The sequence below is a fragment of the Schistocerca piceifrons genome, chromosome 3 (assembly GCF_021461385.2).
Source record: "Schistocerca piceifrons isolate TAMUIC-IGC-003096 chromosome 3, iqSchPice1.1, whole genome shotgun sequence".
NCBI lineage: Eukaryota > Metazoa > Arthropoda > Insecta > Orthoptera > Acrididae > Schistocerca > Schistocerca piceifrons.
In genome coordinates, this window is record NC_060140.1 from 857,379,758 (window position 1) to 857,396,607 (window position 16,850).

The 16,850-nt window shown below is 38.6% G+C and overlaps 1 protein-coding gene across 1 annotated transcript in view; it reads right to left on the bottom strand.

Moving 5' to 3' along the window:
- The window catches only part of LOC124789528, a 154,580-nt gene that overhangs the window by 73,827 nt on the left and 63,903 nt on the right, over window positions 1-16,850 (bottom strand). The window contains exons 6-7 of the mRNA XM_047256922.1: window positions 6,930-7,047; window positions 4,634-4,755 (exon numbers count right to left, since the gene is read on the bottom strand). Coding sequence (XP_047112878.1) covers window positions 4,634-4,755; window positions 6,930-7,047 — 240 coding nt within the window. The remainder of the gene's footprint in view (window positions 1-4,633; window positions 4,756-6,929; window positions 7,048-16,850) is intronic.

Sequence of the window (16,850 nt, forward strand, 5' to 3'; positions counted from 1 at the left end):
AGTTATCCCATAACAGACTGCTTATGAAGTTCAAAGAACCAGTATTTAATGAAGAACCTAGGAACATAATACAGTTCACTACACACCACTCCAATAGGGATCAGAGAGAGGCAATTAGAGGAATTACAGCACACACAGAGGCATTTAGGAAGTATTACTTCTTGCATGCTTTAATGACGGTTGCCACAAGTTCTGGAAATCAGGAAATTTCAAACATATCAGGGAAACCAGGAAAATATCAGGGAAATTTGAAGAAAAAAAAAACACTGGAAAAATCTCGTTTTTGTCTCAGTGCATGAAATGATTTGTTTCCTGAGATGTCATGCATCTTCTCTGGCTGGGCACAGCTGAGTACGTGCACCACTTCCCTACTCTCTCATTCTTATTGCTTCTCCCATTCCTACCACTCCCCTCAGTTTGCAGTCAGTGCTGCCACCACACAGAGGCACGGAGGCGAGATCTGATTCTCCGAGATTATTGATGCAGTGGCCAGAGATGGCGGTCGTGTATTCATGAGTTGTGTCCGAGTGCCTGTGTTTTCTGACAAAGCCTATGGCCGAAAGTTTAGTTGTCATTGTCATTTCTACATACCTGTCTGTGGCTCAGCGATCATGTTTACGACAAGTTACTACCTATCCTCATTGGTATCGATTCTCAGAGTATTTGCGCAAGTTATCTGTTCCATGGATTGATCAACGCAGTGTCATTTCATCAACATGGTGTCTGTGACAAGTGAATAGCTGGCCACACAAGTGGACTTCCATGACAGGACAAAGCCACAGGCCATTTCTATGGGTGTATCTAACTGATTGGGCCTGCTGATCTGAAACCCATCATTTCCCACTAATGTGCAACCCCTGCCCATCGGATCTAGTCGCACTGATTTGTCTGCAGTCCGGGTCTTTTTGTCTAGCATAATGCCATGGATATTCATGGTTTATCCAAGGACCCAGGGCTGCGGTGCTCCTTGGCATGCCTGAGGCCACGGGCAATGGATTTCAGGAAATGCGATTGTCTCACTCCAATTACATTGTGCAGTGCAGCGTTTTATAGACATTTTATTTATCCTAGTACATTTTGGCACTTCAAAAATAATTTGTATATTAGAAAGTATGGATGATAAGAAGAAAAAAATTGTGGCGGTTGCTGGTGGTATGTATGCTATGTACTCATATATTTCTTAAAAGAAAGATCACACAATAGCTGTAAAATAATGGACATAACACAGTGACTAATAACTGACCATAATGAACATAGCAGAACCAACATTTTATTGGCGGTTACTTGTAGTGTTGGTTTAGGCTACATAACTCTTCCCTGCCTTATAAACTTCTTTCAAGAGTGCTACTTTCTTCTGAGGTTATTTCTGATATCAGTGAAGGTATTTTAAATCTGTCTCGTGACTCAAAGGAAATGTGTATTTTTGTTACAAATGTTTTTCATTTTATTGAAACAAAATAACAGTGGCCTTAATGAAACATATATACCATTTGCCTTGCTTTTGCCACTTAAAACAGGTTTATTATAAAAGATGTTGTGTTAGTACTTAAGATTTCTGCTCACACAGGGGAGAAATCTACAATGGGGCCCCAGCCTTTGCAGCATCTTTTCCCTTCTGTGCTGCATGTCTATCCTCTTGCAATTATTTTTCCCCTCCCTTGGGGAACACGTCTGATGTTTTTGGGAATGTTCTGCACTGTCCGCAGCTGACATAAGAAAAGTCTCATCACTGTTTTTTGTTCCTTTTTCCTTTCTTCGTTCACCTTCTCCTGTAATTCCTCCGCTTTGGCATTTGAGGCTCCTCTTTTTTCTTCTTCCTCTCTGTGCACTCCTGAAGGCCGGCCCATACGTCTTTAACATAACAGGTGACAGGGGAACATGTAATTCCCAGCCCAGGTCTACAGATAGGGTTTGCACATACCCCCTGGTACAGAACAGGCTCAGGAATGGGTGATTACCTGAGCTACTACCTTCCCAAACTGCCGATTGGCCCCTGTCAGAGGTCTGGGAGGTGTGACCTGAGGTGTCAACAATCACCTAAGACGAGTGCGCCCCCTTGTGAAGTGAGCCCCCAGTTGGAAGGAGCGCGCCATCCGAGACGCTGGCAATCGTGGAGGATTTTCCCACAATGAGCCAATCATCTTCACAATCAGCAGTTATGAAATGTAAACGGAATGAGGCTAATGATTTAAAGACCATACCAACTACACCACTGTTCCTCATGGTTTCACATACTGAAGAGCATCAGTCCTTTGCAACAGTAAATTTGTTTATTATTCAGAAACTGCCATACTAGGTCCAAAGGGACTTTGCTAGCCACATTTGTAGACAGTGCCTCATCATCAAAACTGATCATAATTCACCCGCACCAATTCACAGATGGTTAATTTGGCTGATAAAATTGGCAGAGTTCTTAATATGACATTCACAGTGCCCCACATATGGACAAACATTACTCTTTCAAGAACAATGCAGAAAGGAGTAATAATCTACATTACCCCAAAAATCCGCTTTAGCTCAGCACACTCTAGAAAACGGTCGCCAGATCAAATTTGACATAACATATGCTGTGGCTCACAATAACTGCTTCTAGGACTGTGTAATTAACCATTAAAATAAAAATCATTGATAACACCCTTAATAGAGACAGTGGCCTGTAGCTCAGCACAGCATGGTATCCAGCAACTGGGAGGTTGAAGCAGGCACATTGAATGTCGAGTTAACTTATGCCCATCTACGGTATGGTGTTGCTTTGAACACCAGTGACATCACAGCCAGCAGCTAGTGTAAGTGCTTGGCTGAAAGCTCGTGGAATTTTAATCACCTGACATGGCTGGAAAACAGAGAACTTTTTATTCAATATCACTGCCACAAGGCTCTGCATTCTTACTCATTAATCTTTCCTACTTGTTTTAGTTGCCCTCTGTACTTTGGTAATCATTGTTGCTAACTACCACCTCATGGCCACCAGAAAAAATTTCTAGGTTGGCATCCTCAAAGAGGTTAGGTCTGTTTATTGCCACTAGATCTAATGTATTTCCATCATGAGTTGGTTTCCAAAATATCTGTTCTAGGTAGTTTTCAGAGAAGGCATTTACTAATTTTTCAAAGTATGTCTTGTCACCGCCACCACTATAAAAAACTGTAACTGTTGCAAGTGATTGTTGAATGATTGAAGTCACCTATAATTAAAAGAGTATGATTTGGGAACTTGTGTACAAGCAAACTGAGGGTTTCTCTAAAGTTTTCAGTTAAATCAGGAGCAAGTCTGGTGGTCGATAGAAGGATCCAATTGTAATTTTATGCCCACCCTTTGTACAGTATCTTGGCTAAACGGTCTCACATATAGAAGTACTTGTCATTTTCTATGTTTTTGTGTTGGAATGCTTTGAATTTTGCAGAGGAGCCTTGGAAATATTTGCAGGCACTTTGGTGATAGAACCCTGCCAAGGTCAACGCTAACTTTTTGCATGTGACCACTGTGATGCAGAATCCGAACTTTGATATTTTTGAGAGTACCTCTGTTGATCCATCATGGGTATGGGACGGCAACTGGTCAGATGTTTACCAAAGAACAATAACCAAACAGTCGTAAGTTTTCCGAAGTAGTAGTTTTATTTATGCGACAAGATTTGGTATCTCATTATGCTATCTTTAGGCCTCTACACATTCAGTGTACATAAAATCAGATATATCAGTGCATTCACAGAATCCAGGTATTGATTGGTCTGGCTGTGCATACATCGTTGTGTCTGATTTGGTGATTGTTCTTTGGTAACAATTATTGAGAATAGATTGTCAAGACAGACTTCTGCAGAATTACGGTGCATAAAAATTTCAGAATTATGTGATTTCATGAATGGTGATTAACTTTTGGGAATCTGATTACACTTGTTTAAATTATAATAAAAGACTGAAACATTTAAAAGGACTTAATGAGATTTGATTGTATACCATCTAAAGTGCCAATTTATTTTTGCTTTGCAAGGCCACCATTTATCAGTGTGGGAAAGACTGACTGACAAAAGATATAATCCATATTTATAAGTAGAAAACATCACCTAAAGTTATTTATGACCAACTATCATAGCTATTGTAACTAATGTTTATTTGCAGACATGTTAAACTGCTCATTCTTCACTGTTAAATCACATTGTTAACAGTTATATTATCAGGCTGTAACGTAGTTCTCCTCTATTACCAGTTGAGTGTGCTAAAGCAATTAACCCCACATTGTCATACCTATTTGGAATTAATGCATTTACCAAATGTCTAAAGCCAATTGCATTTACCAAATGTCAGAATCTATGTTTTCTCTTGTACTAAGTAGAATTACATTTAAATACTAATCCCCTCACAGTGGTCTATACCATGCTCTGACATAGTATAAGAACTCAGCTGTCATTTTGATGTGTTAGGTCTTCAGATCTTTAAATGGTGTCATTGACTCACAAGTCATTGCTGTTGATAGAGTACTTGTGATCTAGACTTAATTTATTCATTGAATGTCTAATTAATACATGTCTTTCAGTCCGTTTCATACTCACCTGCGAAACATAAGATAGACAAAAAGTAACTTGCATAATTATTTTGTGAAGACAAAAATTTGAGATCTATTGTTGATGTTACTCACCACCATCACTGTCAACATTTTCCTCCTGTGACAGTCTGTTCTGTGACAGCGACTTGTTCCATGTCTGTCGCACCTGGTGTGACCACGATGGGCTCCTTCGAGTTCTCATCCTGTCTTGAACCCTAATGACAGAAAAAAAGTGCAGCTTTATATTTTCTTTGCAAGTATATACAACTGAAAAATGTTACTACACCAAAATTACTGATGGTGACAAGTTTACAGCTGAAATCAGTATTTACTCAGATTTTCTAATAAAAAAACTAAGAATTGTTGACAGCATGTTGTTAATGAAGAAACAAAGGAAAAAGAAAAGGTGAGGTATCTATAAGGTAAAAGGCATCCATGCCAGGACAGTTGAGCAGATAAGAGAAAGTTAGCAAAGATTAGAATTCAGGACAATAATTGATCATACACAATAAGAAACAGAAAGCAATCTGTTGTGGGATAAATGATAAGTTATTACGACTATACATCCTGGTAGCTTTGTGATCTGTGAAAACAATAATCATCACATTTTTACAACACTATGAGGACTTCACTCTTGTGGGACACATGGAAACCACTGACATTCATGGCACAGGCACATGAAATCACTATGGCTCTGCCGGTCTGTGCAGCCAGAGATCTAGGGTGCCACTGCATGTGGCACCCAGTGTTCCAAGTTACAGGGAGTTGGTATGGCAGAATGAACACATCCATATTATATCGTGTGGTTAAATCATTGTCAGTAACTTATAGTCAAGTCCTGAAATGGGACACCCTGCCGTAGCACCCACACCCTCATCAAACTTTAACACTATTATGAAAAGGAAAGTTGCTACTCAGTATACAGCGGAGATGCTGAGTCGCAGATATGCACACGCAACTTGTGTGTGTGTGTGTGTGTGTGTGTGTGTGTGTTACACATTTCACTTCCTGAAAATAAGTACTGACCAGCAGTTCTACCTCAGATTTATTGGTTGTGTCAATTGAATTTTCTTTTGTACAGTTAAGTATATTGTATGTCCGTTAGGCACCTTTTCATTTCTCGACTTGCCAACAACAGTCCTCTATGGTGCAATGCAGTACCTGACAACTTAATATTATACTCTGATCAGCCAGAACATTATGACCACCAGTATAAAACTGTCCATGTGATAGGAGCAACACCTGGTGACGAATGACTGCTGTTCAGATGCATGCACAGTGTGTAGTATCAGTGAGCATGCTGTCCGTGTATAGAATAGGGAAGGCAAATAATTTGTCCAGGTTTGACTGCCTAGAGTCTCAGCAGGAGCATTTTGGAAACTGCTTGACTTGTCGGGTGTTCAAGGACTGCTGTGGTGACTGTCTTCAACACAAGGTGAAACCCAAGTCCAGACGTCGTGGAATTGGGTGGCCATCCCTCATTACAGACATCGGACATTGTAAGCTGGACAGACTGGTGAACTGTAGCAGAACTAACAACAGACTTAAATGCTAGGCAGAGTACAAGTGTGTGTGAACACACGGTGCACTGACACTCTTAACGATGAGCCTCCACGACTGACAACCTGTGCATGTGCCAGTGTCAACACCACGACTTCGGCAACGGTGACTGAAATGGGTACGTGAGCATTGGCACTTGATGCCAGTGCAGTGGCAGTGTGTTGCACGGTCTGACGAATCCCGATACCTTCTTCATTGTGCCAATGGGAGGGTACAAATCAGTAGTCTTCCAGGGGAGAAGCTACTCGATACCTGTACTGTGGGACGGAGACAAGCTGGGCTCTGGGGAACATTCACATGAGCATCCATGGGTCCAGTGGAGCTTGTGCAAGGCACTATGGCAGCCAAGCAGTATCTTACACTGGTTGCAGACCACATACACCCCTTCATGATGATCATGTTTCCTGATGGCAGTGGCATTTTTTGGCAAAATAATGTTCCATGTCCCAAGACCACAAGTGTGATATAGTGGTTGAAGGAATGCAGTGATGAATTCCAACTGATGTGCTAGAACACCAACACGCCAGATCTGAACCTGATCAAACACATCTGGGATGTGATTGAATGTGAGATCACAGCTCATTGCCCCTCCTGCCCAAGAATTTATGCAAATTAGGTGACTTGGGTGTGCAGATTTGGTGTCAACTCCTTCTGATGACCTACCGAGGCCTCATTGCTTCCATGCCATGACACTGCTGTTATTCATGCCAAAGGTAAGCATACTGGCTATTAAACATGTGGTCATAATGTTCTGGCTGATTAATGTATGGATCTTGTTGAATGTGACCAAAATCAAATTTTGAGTACTGATATTTAAGGTACTACTCACAGTAAGATAGTAGGGGTGGAGGCAGTTGTATCGCAGTCTGACTGCTCTATATCGACCCACTCATCGCTTGTCTCACTGCGGGGTGCCACATTACTGTTTCCTGATCCACTGCTGTCCTCTGAAATACCGATGATGCCAACATCAGTTAAAGTGCATGCCAGAGAAACAGCATCACAATAAATGGAAGAAAATAATACTTGTAACAATAAATAATAACAATGACAATAATAATAATAATAATAATAATAATAATAATAATAATAACAGAACCATTATAACAGATAAAACACCACCACATAACAAACCTGACATCATACTCGCCAATAAAAAGAAGAAATTAACACAACTAATCGAAATATCCATACCCAATACAACAAATATACAAAAGAAAACAGGAGAAAAAATTGAAAAATACATCCAACTGGCTGAGGAAGTCAAGGACGTGTGTCATCAGCATAAAGTTGACATTATACCAATTATACTATCAACAACAGGAGTCATACCACACAATATCCACCAGTACATCAACGCAATACAGCTACATCCAAACGAATATATACAACTACAGAAATCTGTAATTATTGATACATGTTCAATTACCGGAAAGTTCCTAAATGCAATGTAACATATACCGTACAGTTAAAAGGAAGTCACACTTGATCAAGGTCTGTGTCACTTTCCATTTTTTGACCAGACATAACGTCTGAGAAAAGAAAGAATATAATAATAATAATCTCTATTTGCCACTATAACTTTAAGATCTTTGTCATCATCATCATTATTTTATACATGCCCATTGAAAAAAAAAAAATCACATTTAATGAACAGATAAACTATCTACTCATCAAGTGGGAGCAGGAGAGAAAGCATAGGAGACGTGGAAACACAGAAACTTTCAGAGCCAGTGACTACTCCTGGCAGAAGATTTGTGGGTGAGATGAGAAGGGAATACTGACTGTTGGTACCTGGACTGAACACCTGGTGCAGGTACCATCAGTCTTTCCTTCTCATCCTTCCCAATAAGTCTACTCTGACCGATGCCTGTAGGCAACTTTTCCATAACTCTTCCCATTTCCTGAATTTCACCAGTCCTTTTGTTTCGTCTCTATATAGTTTCCCTTCAGCCCTTTTGCAGCAAGGTGGTTATGGCTCTGAAAGCTCATACATTTCCATGTCTTTGCCATGTTCTCTCCTGCTGCCACTTTTTTTAGTTGTTTGTGTAATCTTTTCAAACATGGATTACTTTTTGTTGATGTATGTATAAGTACTACATTTCGAACAACAGGAACTCCATGTTGGATTATTGACAATATTAGGAAAAGGATAGACTGCTACTCACCAAAAAGAGGACCCATTTAGTTGCAGACAGGCACAATGAAAAGACTGTTACACATTACAGTTTTTGGCCAAAGCCTTCTTCAATAAAGAAAACACATACATTCACACAAGCAAGCACACCTATTGCACACACAACCACTACCACCGGCAGCTCTGATCAGAGCTGCCACAATAAGTAGTTGTGTGAGTGAGGTTTTTTTAGATTAGATTAGATTTACTTTCATTCCAATTGATCCATAGTGAGGAGGTCCTCCAGGATGTGGAACATGTCGGAAAAACAACAATACATGACAAATATTTAAACTAAAACAAATAAGCTAATGTACCATTCCACAGGTCCCAAGTGGAATGATCGTCATTTTTTAATGAACACTAAGAGTCATTTTACAAATACTATTGCACTGAATTTAAAATAAAAAAGTTTTATATTTATTTATAAGGTAAGAAACATGTAATACAACTACTGTAATACTTATTTACAATGAACACATTACTGCACTGAAATGGTGCAGAAGTTAGATTATACTTACACACACACACACACACACACACACACACACACACACACACACACACACACACAAATTTTCAGTGAACACATTACTGCACTGAAATTGTGCAGAAGTTATGTTGTACTTATATACAAATCAGTTGGTTTTCCTCAGAAATTCATCAATGGAGTAGAAGGAGTTGGCCACCAATAAATCCTTTAGGCTTCTCTTAAACTGAATTTCATTGGTTGTTAAGCTTTTTATGGCTGCTGGCAAGTTATTGAAAATGTGTGTTCCTGAATAATGCACACCTTTTTGTACAAGACTAAGTGACTTTAAATCCTTGTGAAGATTATTCTTATTTCTAGTATTGATTCCATGAATTGAGCTGTTGGTTTGAAAAAGTGATATATTTTTAATGACAAATTTCATTAAGGAATAAATATATTGGGAAGCTGTAGTTAGTATCCCTAGTTCCCTAAACAGGCTTCTGCAGGATGTTCTTGAGTTCACACCACATATAATTCTTACTGCACGTTTTTGTGCCCGGAAAACTTTAGCTTGGCTTGATGAATTACCCCAGAAAATAATCCCATATGACATTATGGAATGAAAGTAAGCATAGTATGCCAGCTTTTTCATTTTTATATCCCCTATGTCTGACAAAATTCGCATTGCAAACAGAGATTTGTTAAGACGCTTCAGCAGTTCTGTGGTGTGCTCCTCCCAGTTGAATTTATTATCAAGCTGTAATCCCAAGAATTTAACACCGTCCACTTCTTCTATCTTCTTGTCATCATATGTTAGACATATACTCTTGGGACACCCCTTACAAGTTCTGAACTGCATGTAGTGTGTTTTTTCAAAGTTTAGTGACAAAGAATTGGCTAGGAACCAGTGATTAATGTCTACAAATATTTTATTGGCTGATCTTTCTAAGACTACACTTGATTTGCTATTTATTGCAATGTTTGTATCATCAGCAAACAAAACAAACTTGGCATCTGGTAATGTTACTGATGAAAGGTCATTGATATACACAAGAAAAAGTAAGGGCCCCAAAATGGAACCTTGTGGGACCCCACATGTAATTAGTTCCCAGTTGGATGATGCCTGATAGCTTGATACATGTCTCTTTCCTAATAACACCCTTTGTTTCCTGCCAGAGATATAAGATTTGAACCATTTTGCAGCATTTCCTGTTACACTATAATATTCTAGTTTACTTAAAAGGATATTGTGATTTACACAGTCAAATGCCTTTGACAGATCACAAAATATACTAGTTGCCTGCAATTTTTTGTCTAATGAATTAAGTACATTTTCACTGTAAGTGTAGATAGCCTTCTCAATATCAGAACCTTTTAGAAATCCAAACTGTGACTTTGACAGTATGTTATTTGAGATAAGATGGTTATAAAGACGACTGTACATTACTTTTTCGAAAATTTTTGAGAATGCTGGCAACAGTGAAATTGGACGGAAATTTGATGCTATTTCTTTATCTCCCTTCTTAAACAGTGGCTTAACTTCAGCATATTTCAGCCATTCGGGAAATATTCCACTGATAAACGACTGGTTACACAGATAGCTTAATATGTTACTTAGCTCAGAATCACATTCTTTAATTAACTTTGTTGATATTTCATCATACCCACTAGATGTTTTTGATTTTAAAGATTTTATGATGGACATTATTTCTGTTGGGGTAGTGAGGGTCAAATTCATATTATGGAAGTTACTTGAAATGTCTGGTCTAAGGTAATCCATAGCAGCATCTACCGAACCTGACAACCCCATCTTTTCAGTAACAGTTATAAAATGTTTGTTAAAAAGTTCTGCAACACTATACACATCTGTCACCAATGCATCATTTACTCTTAATGCTATTTGTTCCTCTTCATGTCTGGTTCTACCGGTCTCCTCCTTCACTATATCCCATATTGTCTTTATTTTGTTATCTGATATGACTATCTTTTCCTTGTAATATATTTGCTTTGACATCCGTATTACAGTCTTTAATATTTTGCAGTATTTCTTATAATGTGCTATAGCATCAACATTGGAAATGTTTCGGATTGACAGATACAGTTTTCTTTTTGTTTTACAAGATACCCCTATTCCTCGAGTAATCCATGGCTTCTTTGTAGACTTTGCTCTAACCTTGGTAAGTTTTGGGGGAAAGCAGTGTTCAAATAAGGTAAGCACTTTATTAGCAAAAATGTTATATTTTTCATTCATGCCATGAGCACTGTAAACATCAGTCCAGTGAATGTCTCTGAGGAGTGTCCTAAAATAATCAATTTTTGGCTTACTGATTACCCTCTTGAGCTCAGATTTAACAGATTTTATATCCTGTTCAGTATTAACATTTAACAGAAGGAACTGCATGTCATGGTCTGAGAGGCCATTGACTATTGGTTTTGTAATATAATTTTGTTCATTTGACTTTTCTATAAAGATATTATCAATGGCTGTTTGTGAGCAAGTGGTTATCCTAGTGGGGAACTTTACTGTGGGAATTAAGTTGAATGATAGTGTTACTAACTCAAATAGGTTCTTATTGGGAGAGTCTTTAAGGAAATCTACATTGAAATCACCAGCAACCACTATTTCTTTGTTTTTGGTTGTTAAATGGGCCAGTACAGCTTCAAGGTGGTTTACAAACAGATTAAAGTTACCTGCAGGTGCTCGATATACACTTAATATTATGAAAGATTTTTTGTGAAAATCTAATTCTGTTGCACATGCTTCCATATGCTGTTCTAGGCAAAATTTATGAATGTCTATGTTCTTAAATTTATGACAGTTCCTGATGAATGTGGCAACTCCTCCTTTCTCCATTTCTGATCTACAATAGTGAGATGCTAACCTAAACCCTGTAACACTTAAAAGTTCTATACCAGTGGTCACATGATGTTCAGAGAGGCAGATTATGTCAGCTGGGTTTGAAGACTCTAATTCATCTATGCAGATAGTTAATTCATTAATTTTATTTCTCAGTCCTCGAATATTTTGATGCAATAAAGATAGCTGACATTTCACATTGACTGACTTAAAATTGGATGGAGTTAAAATATCTGCTGACAGTTGAAAATTCTTAACCAATGGCTGTTTATGTTGATGTAATAAGCTGGAATTATGTTTTTTGATTTCTTTCTCAAACTGAAGGTTTGTCTCAGTTCTAACCTCTCTTAAAATTTGTTTTCTTTCTGTCCTCCCTACCCTAAAAAAGGGTCTTTTCTGAATCCTATAACCACTGGTATTTTACCACTCATGACAGTGCCTCCCCCCTTTAACTTTCCTGCTATTTCCCCAGCCAATTTACCCTTCCCCTTCCTGTTGAGGTGAAGGCCATGCCTAGTATAATCCCACCTACTGACAGAATCAACATGAACCACACCAATGTGTGACCCCGCACCCGACATGAGCAGCCGTTCCAGCTCCAAATTAACTCTCTTGACAGAAGAGTTCAAATGAGGTCGGTCATGGCGCCCAAGAACAGATACAAACTCAACACTGGTATGCCTCGATGCTGATGCAATCTTCGCCAGGTCACACTCTATGCTGTACCCAGGATCTCTGTCAATACTGTTACCTGACCCACCCACTATAACCACGGTGTCTTCCTTAGTGAAATCTTTGCAAAGTGATCCTAAATCCTCTGTCACCTGCTCCAGACCAGCACTAGGTTTAAAAAAATTGGTGACCTGGTATTCTGATCCTAGTTCATCCTGCAAGAGTTGGCCAACACCTCTTCCATGGGAACTACCTAACAACAACACTTTCTTTCTCTTTACTGATTTCCCTACATTCTTACTTTTCAATTTGCTGCTGAAAGTTTGTTGTGCCCTGTCTACACCTGTAACTGCTTGAGGCTCACCAGCTTCTAACTGAAGCAACAGGTCAAATCTATTTTCCACATTTACCATAAAGCTGTCAGACAAAGTTCTAGGCCTGTTCCTCCTGTTGCCTGTTGCCACTTCCCACCTCTCTTTACCCTTCTCCCTCCTTAACCTGTCAAGATCTCCCCTGGCCTTGTCTAACTCAGCCTGAAGGGCAGCAATTTTCCCCTCCTGTTCCAGTATCTTCCTATCTCTACTACAAATCCTACAAAACCACTGATGAGTCTCATTTACTTCCCCTATTCCCACGCCACTACAGTCACCCACATGGAAAAAACTACAGCACCCATCACACCAAAGCCCCGACCTAACAATTCTACGGCAAGTCAAGCACTTTTCACTCATGATAAACGTAATAATTTATTAAGAATAAGTCAGTTAAATTACAGATAAACACGAAAATATGGTTACACAAATTTGGCCTATACGCAACTGTGTGTAAACAAAAACAAATGTGCAAAGTTTCTGAAACAACAAGTTAAACTTTACGCTACTTTCCGGAAATGCTAGTTAAATAATGAAGAGGTACGCTAAGTTAAATTGCTGGAGAGAGCAAGGAACAACTAAACGAAATTCTATAGATTTGCTGCAGCAGAACGTAAACAGAAAATACGACTGTACGGTCTTTTCGCGTTTTCTGCTATATTACGTAATGAGAAATGAAACCTTTAATGGTACACTTAAACGGCACACTAATACACTTATTTACCACGTAATCAGTACTAATCTATGTGTTTTATAATCTAAAATAACTTATCTTTACGAGAACACCAAACCTCGCGCTAGTCGCTTGGCTGCAGGGCTGCCAACCCCTGTTGCTTGCTTGTGTGAATCTGTGTATTTTCTTTGCTGAAGAAGGGTTTGGCCAAAAGCTATAATGTGTAACAGTCTTTTCATTGTGAATGTCTGTAACTAAACAGGCCCTCTTTACAGTGAGTACTACATTTCAGATTGTGTGGAATATTTTTGTTAGTAATACACTACCTTCAGTCACAATATTTTAATTACTTATTTTCATGGAGTTACTTTATATCATTAGTGACATGTTAAAGAATATTTCTCCCTGCAGCAAGTCAGCTGTGGGCCATAGTGCTCTCACTCTTCAGTACACTATGTGCGAGTCTGATTTGTGAAGTGTAATAATAAATGTTTGTATTCATTATGCTATTTTCGACATTATTTTTTACGAACTTAATTGTTAACAACTTTTGCAGACAATTGTCTTAACAAGAAACACAGGATGCAAACTCAGTAAATTTTACTCAATAGAATAGTTCCTAAAGGATTAAAATCTAGCAAATTGACATGTATTGCAACTGCTGTTTTCCAGAGCCTGAAACAACCTACTTCTGCAGACTGCAGGTGGCTCACACTAACCTTCAGTCATATATATTGCTAATTTCTGTGGATTAATGTGTAGCAGATTTGTTTTAGGGCAGGAGGTGCTATTATTATTATTATTATTATTATTATTATTATTATTATTGAGAGGCATATCAGTCAGCAGACATTGCAGTTAATCCTTTTGCATATGTAGCCGATATCCTTTTTGTGTAAGAGGTTCATCCATCACAATGCCTAGAAATTTGTGTATCAGCTTTTCCACCTAAAACCTAGATTCAGCAGTTATGCCTACATATAAAGTCCATGCCTGTAGAAAGCTTTGTGGACGGGAATTTGGTCAATGGAAACCCCAATAATCATAAATGGACATCTCTACTGGTTCTAAAGATCTGTGAGTAATTATATTAAAGGTCACAAGGCAGAAAAGTCAAGCATTTACTAAGAATGAACAACAAGATTATAGAATTCCAACTGGGTTGTTACTATGAATGAACTACAACAAGTTTGTAACATTTTACTCATTCCATTTAACTAATATGCTTCACAACCCACTATGGAAAGAACAGATAACTGTACAACAGAGTGGGAGGGTAAGTAGAGTGGGATACACTAGCATCAAAAGTCTGGCAGTTATGAATCCACTTTGGCGAAGTGGTGCCTTATGAAGGGCTACTGACCTCGTGAAAGAATCATTTAGTGAAGCATTCAGCCCAGGGGAAAAAAATGAAGAAATAAATACAAAAAAAATAAAAAATTGGTAAACACTAGAAATGTGGTATTCAATAAAATCAGGAAAGTAATTCTGATATATATCAAGTTCAAAATTGTCTTTAAGTAATCTTGTTGGTTTCATGTATCATCTTTTTAAGAAGGAGAAGCAGAAAGTAAATACTTTACTCCTAAAAGAAACTGCACACCAAAATGCAGAAGCATCAAGTAGTTGACAAGCACATATGTAAATTTTCAAGTCATAACAAAGGATGGATGACACAAGGTTTGGATGAAGGGAGAAGTAGCAGAAGAGTAAAATGTTGTGATTGGTACACTTCACTGCACAACAGCCTGCACTGGACAATAAAGATCATGGATACATTTGAAATTGGATACTGTGAAGGTTAAGAGGTTGATAATATGTGAATTTTTGAGAAAATGCATGAGAAAAGATGTCTCAAGAGAATCACTGTCAAGCTCGGGCATTTTGTAACATGACAAAAGTGGTAGAGAATAATAATAATAATAATAATAATAATAATAATAATAATAATAGGTATTATGGAAGGCCAGAGCTTGTAAAAATTTGTGATATTAGTATTTCTTTGGGATAGTCACACAGATAAAGAACAGGTTTTGAAGAGTATGTGGAATGAAGCACAAGAAGGGAAGAGAAAATCTAACAATGCAATGAGTACAGACAAAGACTCGCCGCTCATCCTTATCAGCATTCCTCAAGTCACTCTACATTGTATAGTGGAGGTTCACAGTGTAACAGTATGATTCACCCCTCTCCTACCCATTTTCCTATTCCATCTGTTGAGGTGCACAGAAGGAAAGATTATCAGTGCCCCTCTGTACTGTATGGGAGTGTCTCTCTCTCTCTCTCTCTCTCTCTCTCTCTCTCTCTCTCTCTCTCTCTCTCTTTTTTTTTTTTTTTAAAAAAATATAGCATCACAGTCATTACATGAAATGTGTGGTTATAGACGTGTTATGTTTCTTGACTCATTGTGGAAAGAGAGCTCGTGGAATTTTGAGAAAAGGCTTTCTTGTGGTGTGCCTCACATCAGTTTGACAGATATTTGTGTCTCACACTTGAGCTGACCAAACTTGCATGTGATAAATTGTTTTGCTCTTCTTTGAATCTTTTCTTCTTCTCTTTTAATCCAACTTGATAAGGGCCCAAATCAAATTAACAATACTCAAGAACTGGTCCAGTGAGGTCAACCTAGATTAAGGCTCTGTTAGGGTGTGTAAAAGATGATGTGGGCTTATAGAAACCACACCAGACTCAAACAGACTTCCAAAACAGCTGTAGTGGAATATTGTTTGAAACTAAATCATTCAATGAATTATCATCATGTCAAGATTCTGACAAAGACACTCAGATACTGGGAAAGTGTTATTAAAGCATCCATTGAAATAAAGGTCACAGAACATCTTACCAACTGCGACACAGGATATCAGCTTATCTGCACCTAGAACACAGTACTCAATCTCATAAAGACACAACAGAGGCAACATCCTAATTCTGGGGAGAATAAGTTTGGAAATGGTGAGAGAGCAGATAATCTGGCACAACCAGCACAGGGTGCACAGACAGTGGTACACCAAACAGCAAATCAAGTACCCAAGGACAGTTATTTCAAGAATGAATAACAATTTGAACACCAGTGGCCAAAAAATAATACAGCAGCCTACCCTAGGTGACACAGACATCTGACAGAGCACTCCACAGGAAAGCTTAAATGATGGCAATCAGAAGCCTGAACATCCAGTACAACTTTGAGATTGAACAGAATGTCAGATGACAAAATTAGTAACTGACAACAGCCAAAAAGTATGCACACAGCAGTCAAACAGCTATGGCTAGAAAATTCTACGGTTTCTGCTACTTATCAGCGCATACCTTGGACAGATCGCCAGGTGCAGCACTGACAGCTGATGGAGCACCTAGCCTGAGATAGGCACAAATGCTGGACCCATTCGACAGTGGATTCAGCCTCAAAGAGCACCAGGTGATGACTGCGAGTTATGCAATTGAAATATCGTGAAAGTACGACACAGATTAACGGCAAAAAACCTGATTTTCCAAGATGACAGTATTGTTTCTCAAGGTGTTGGGAAATATT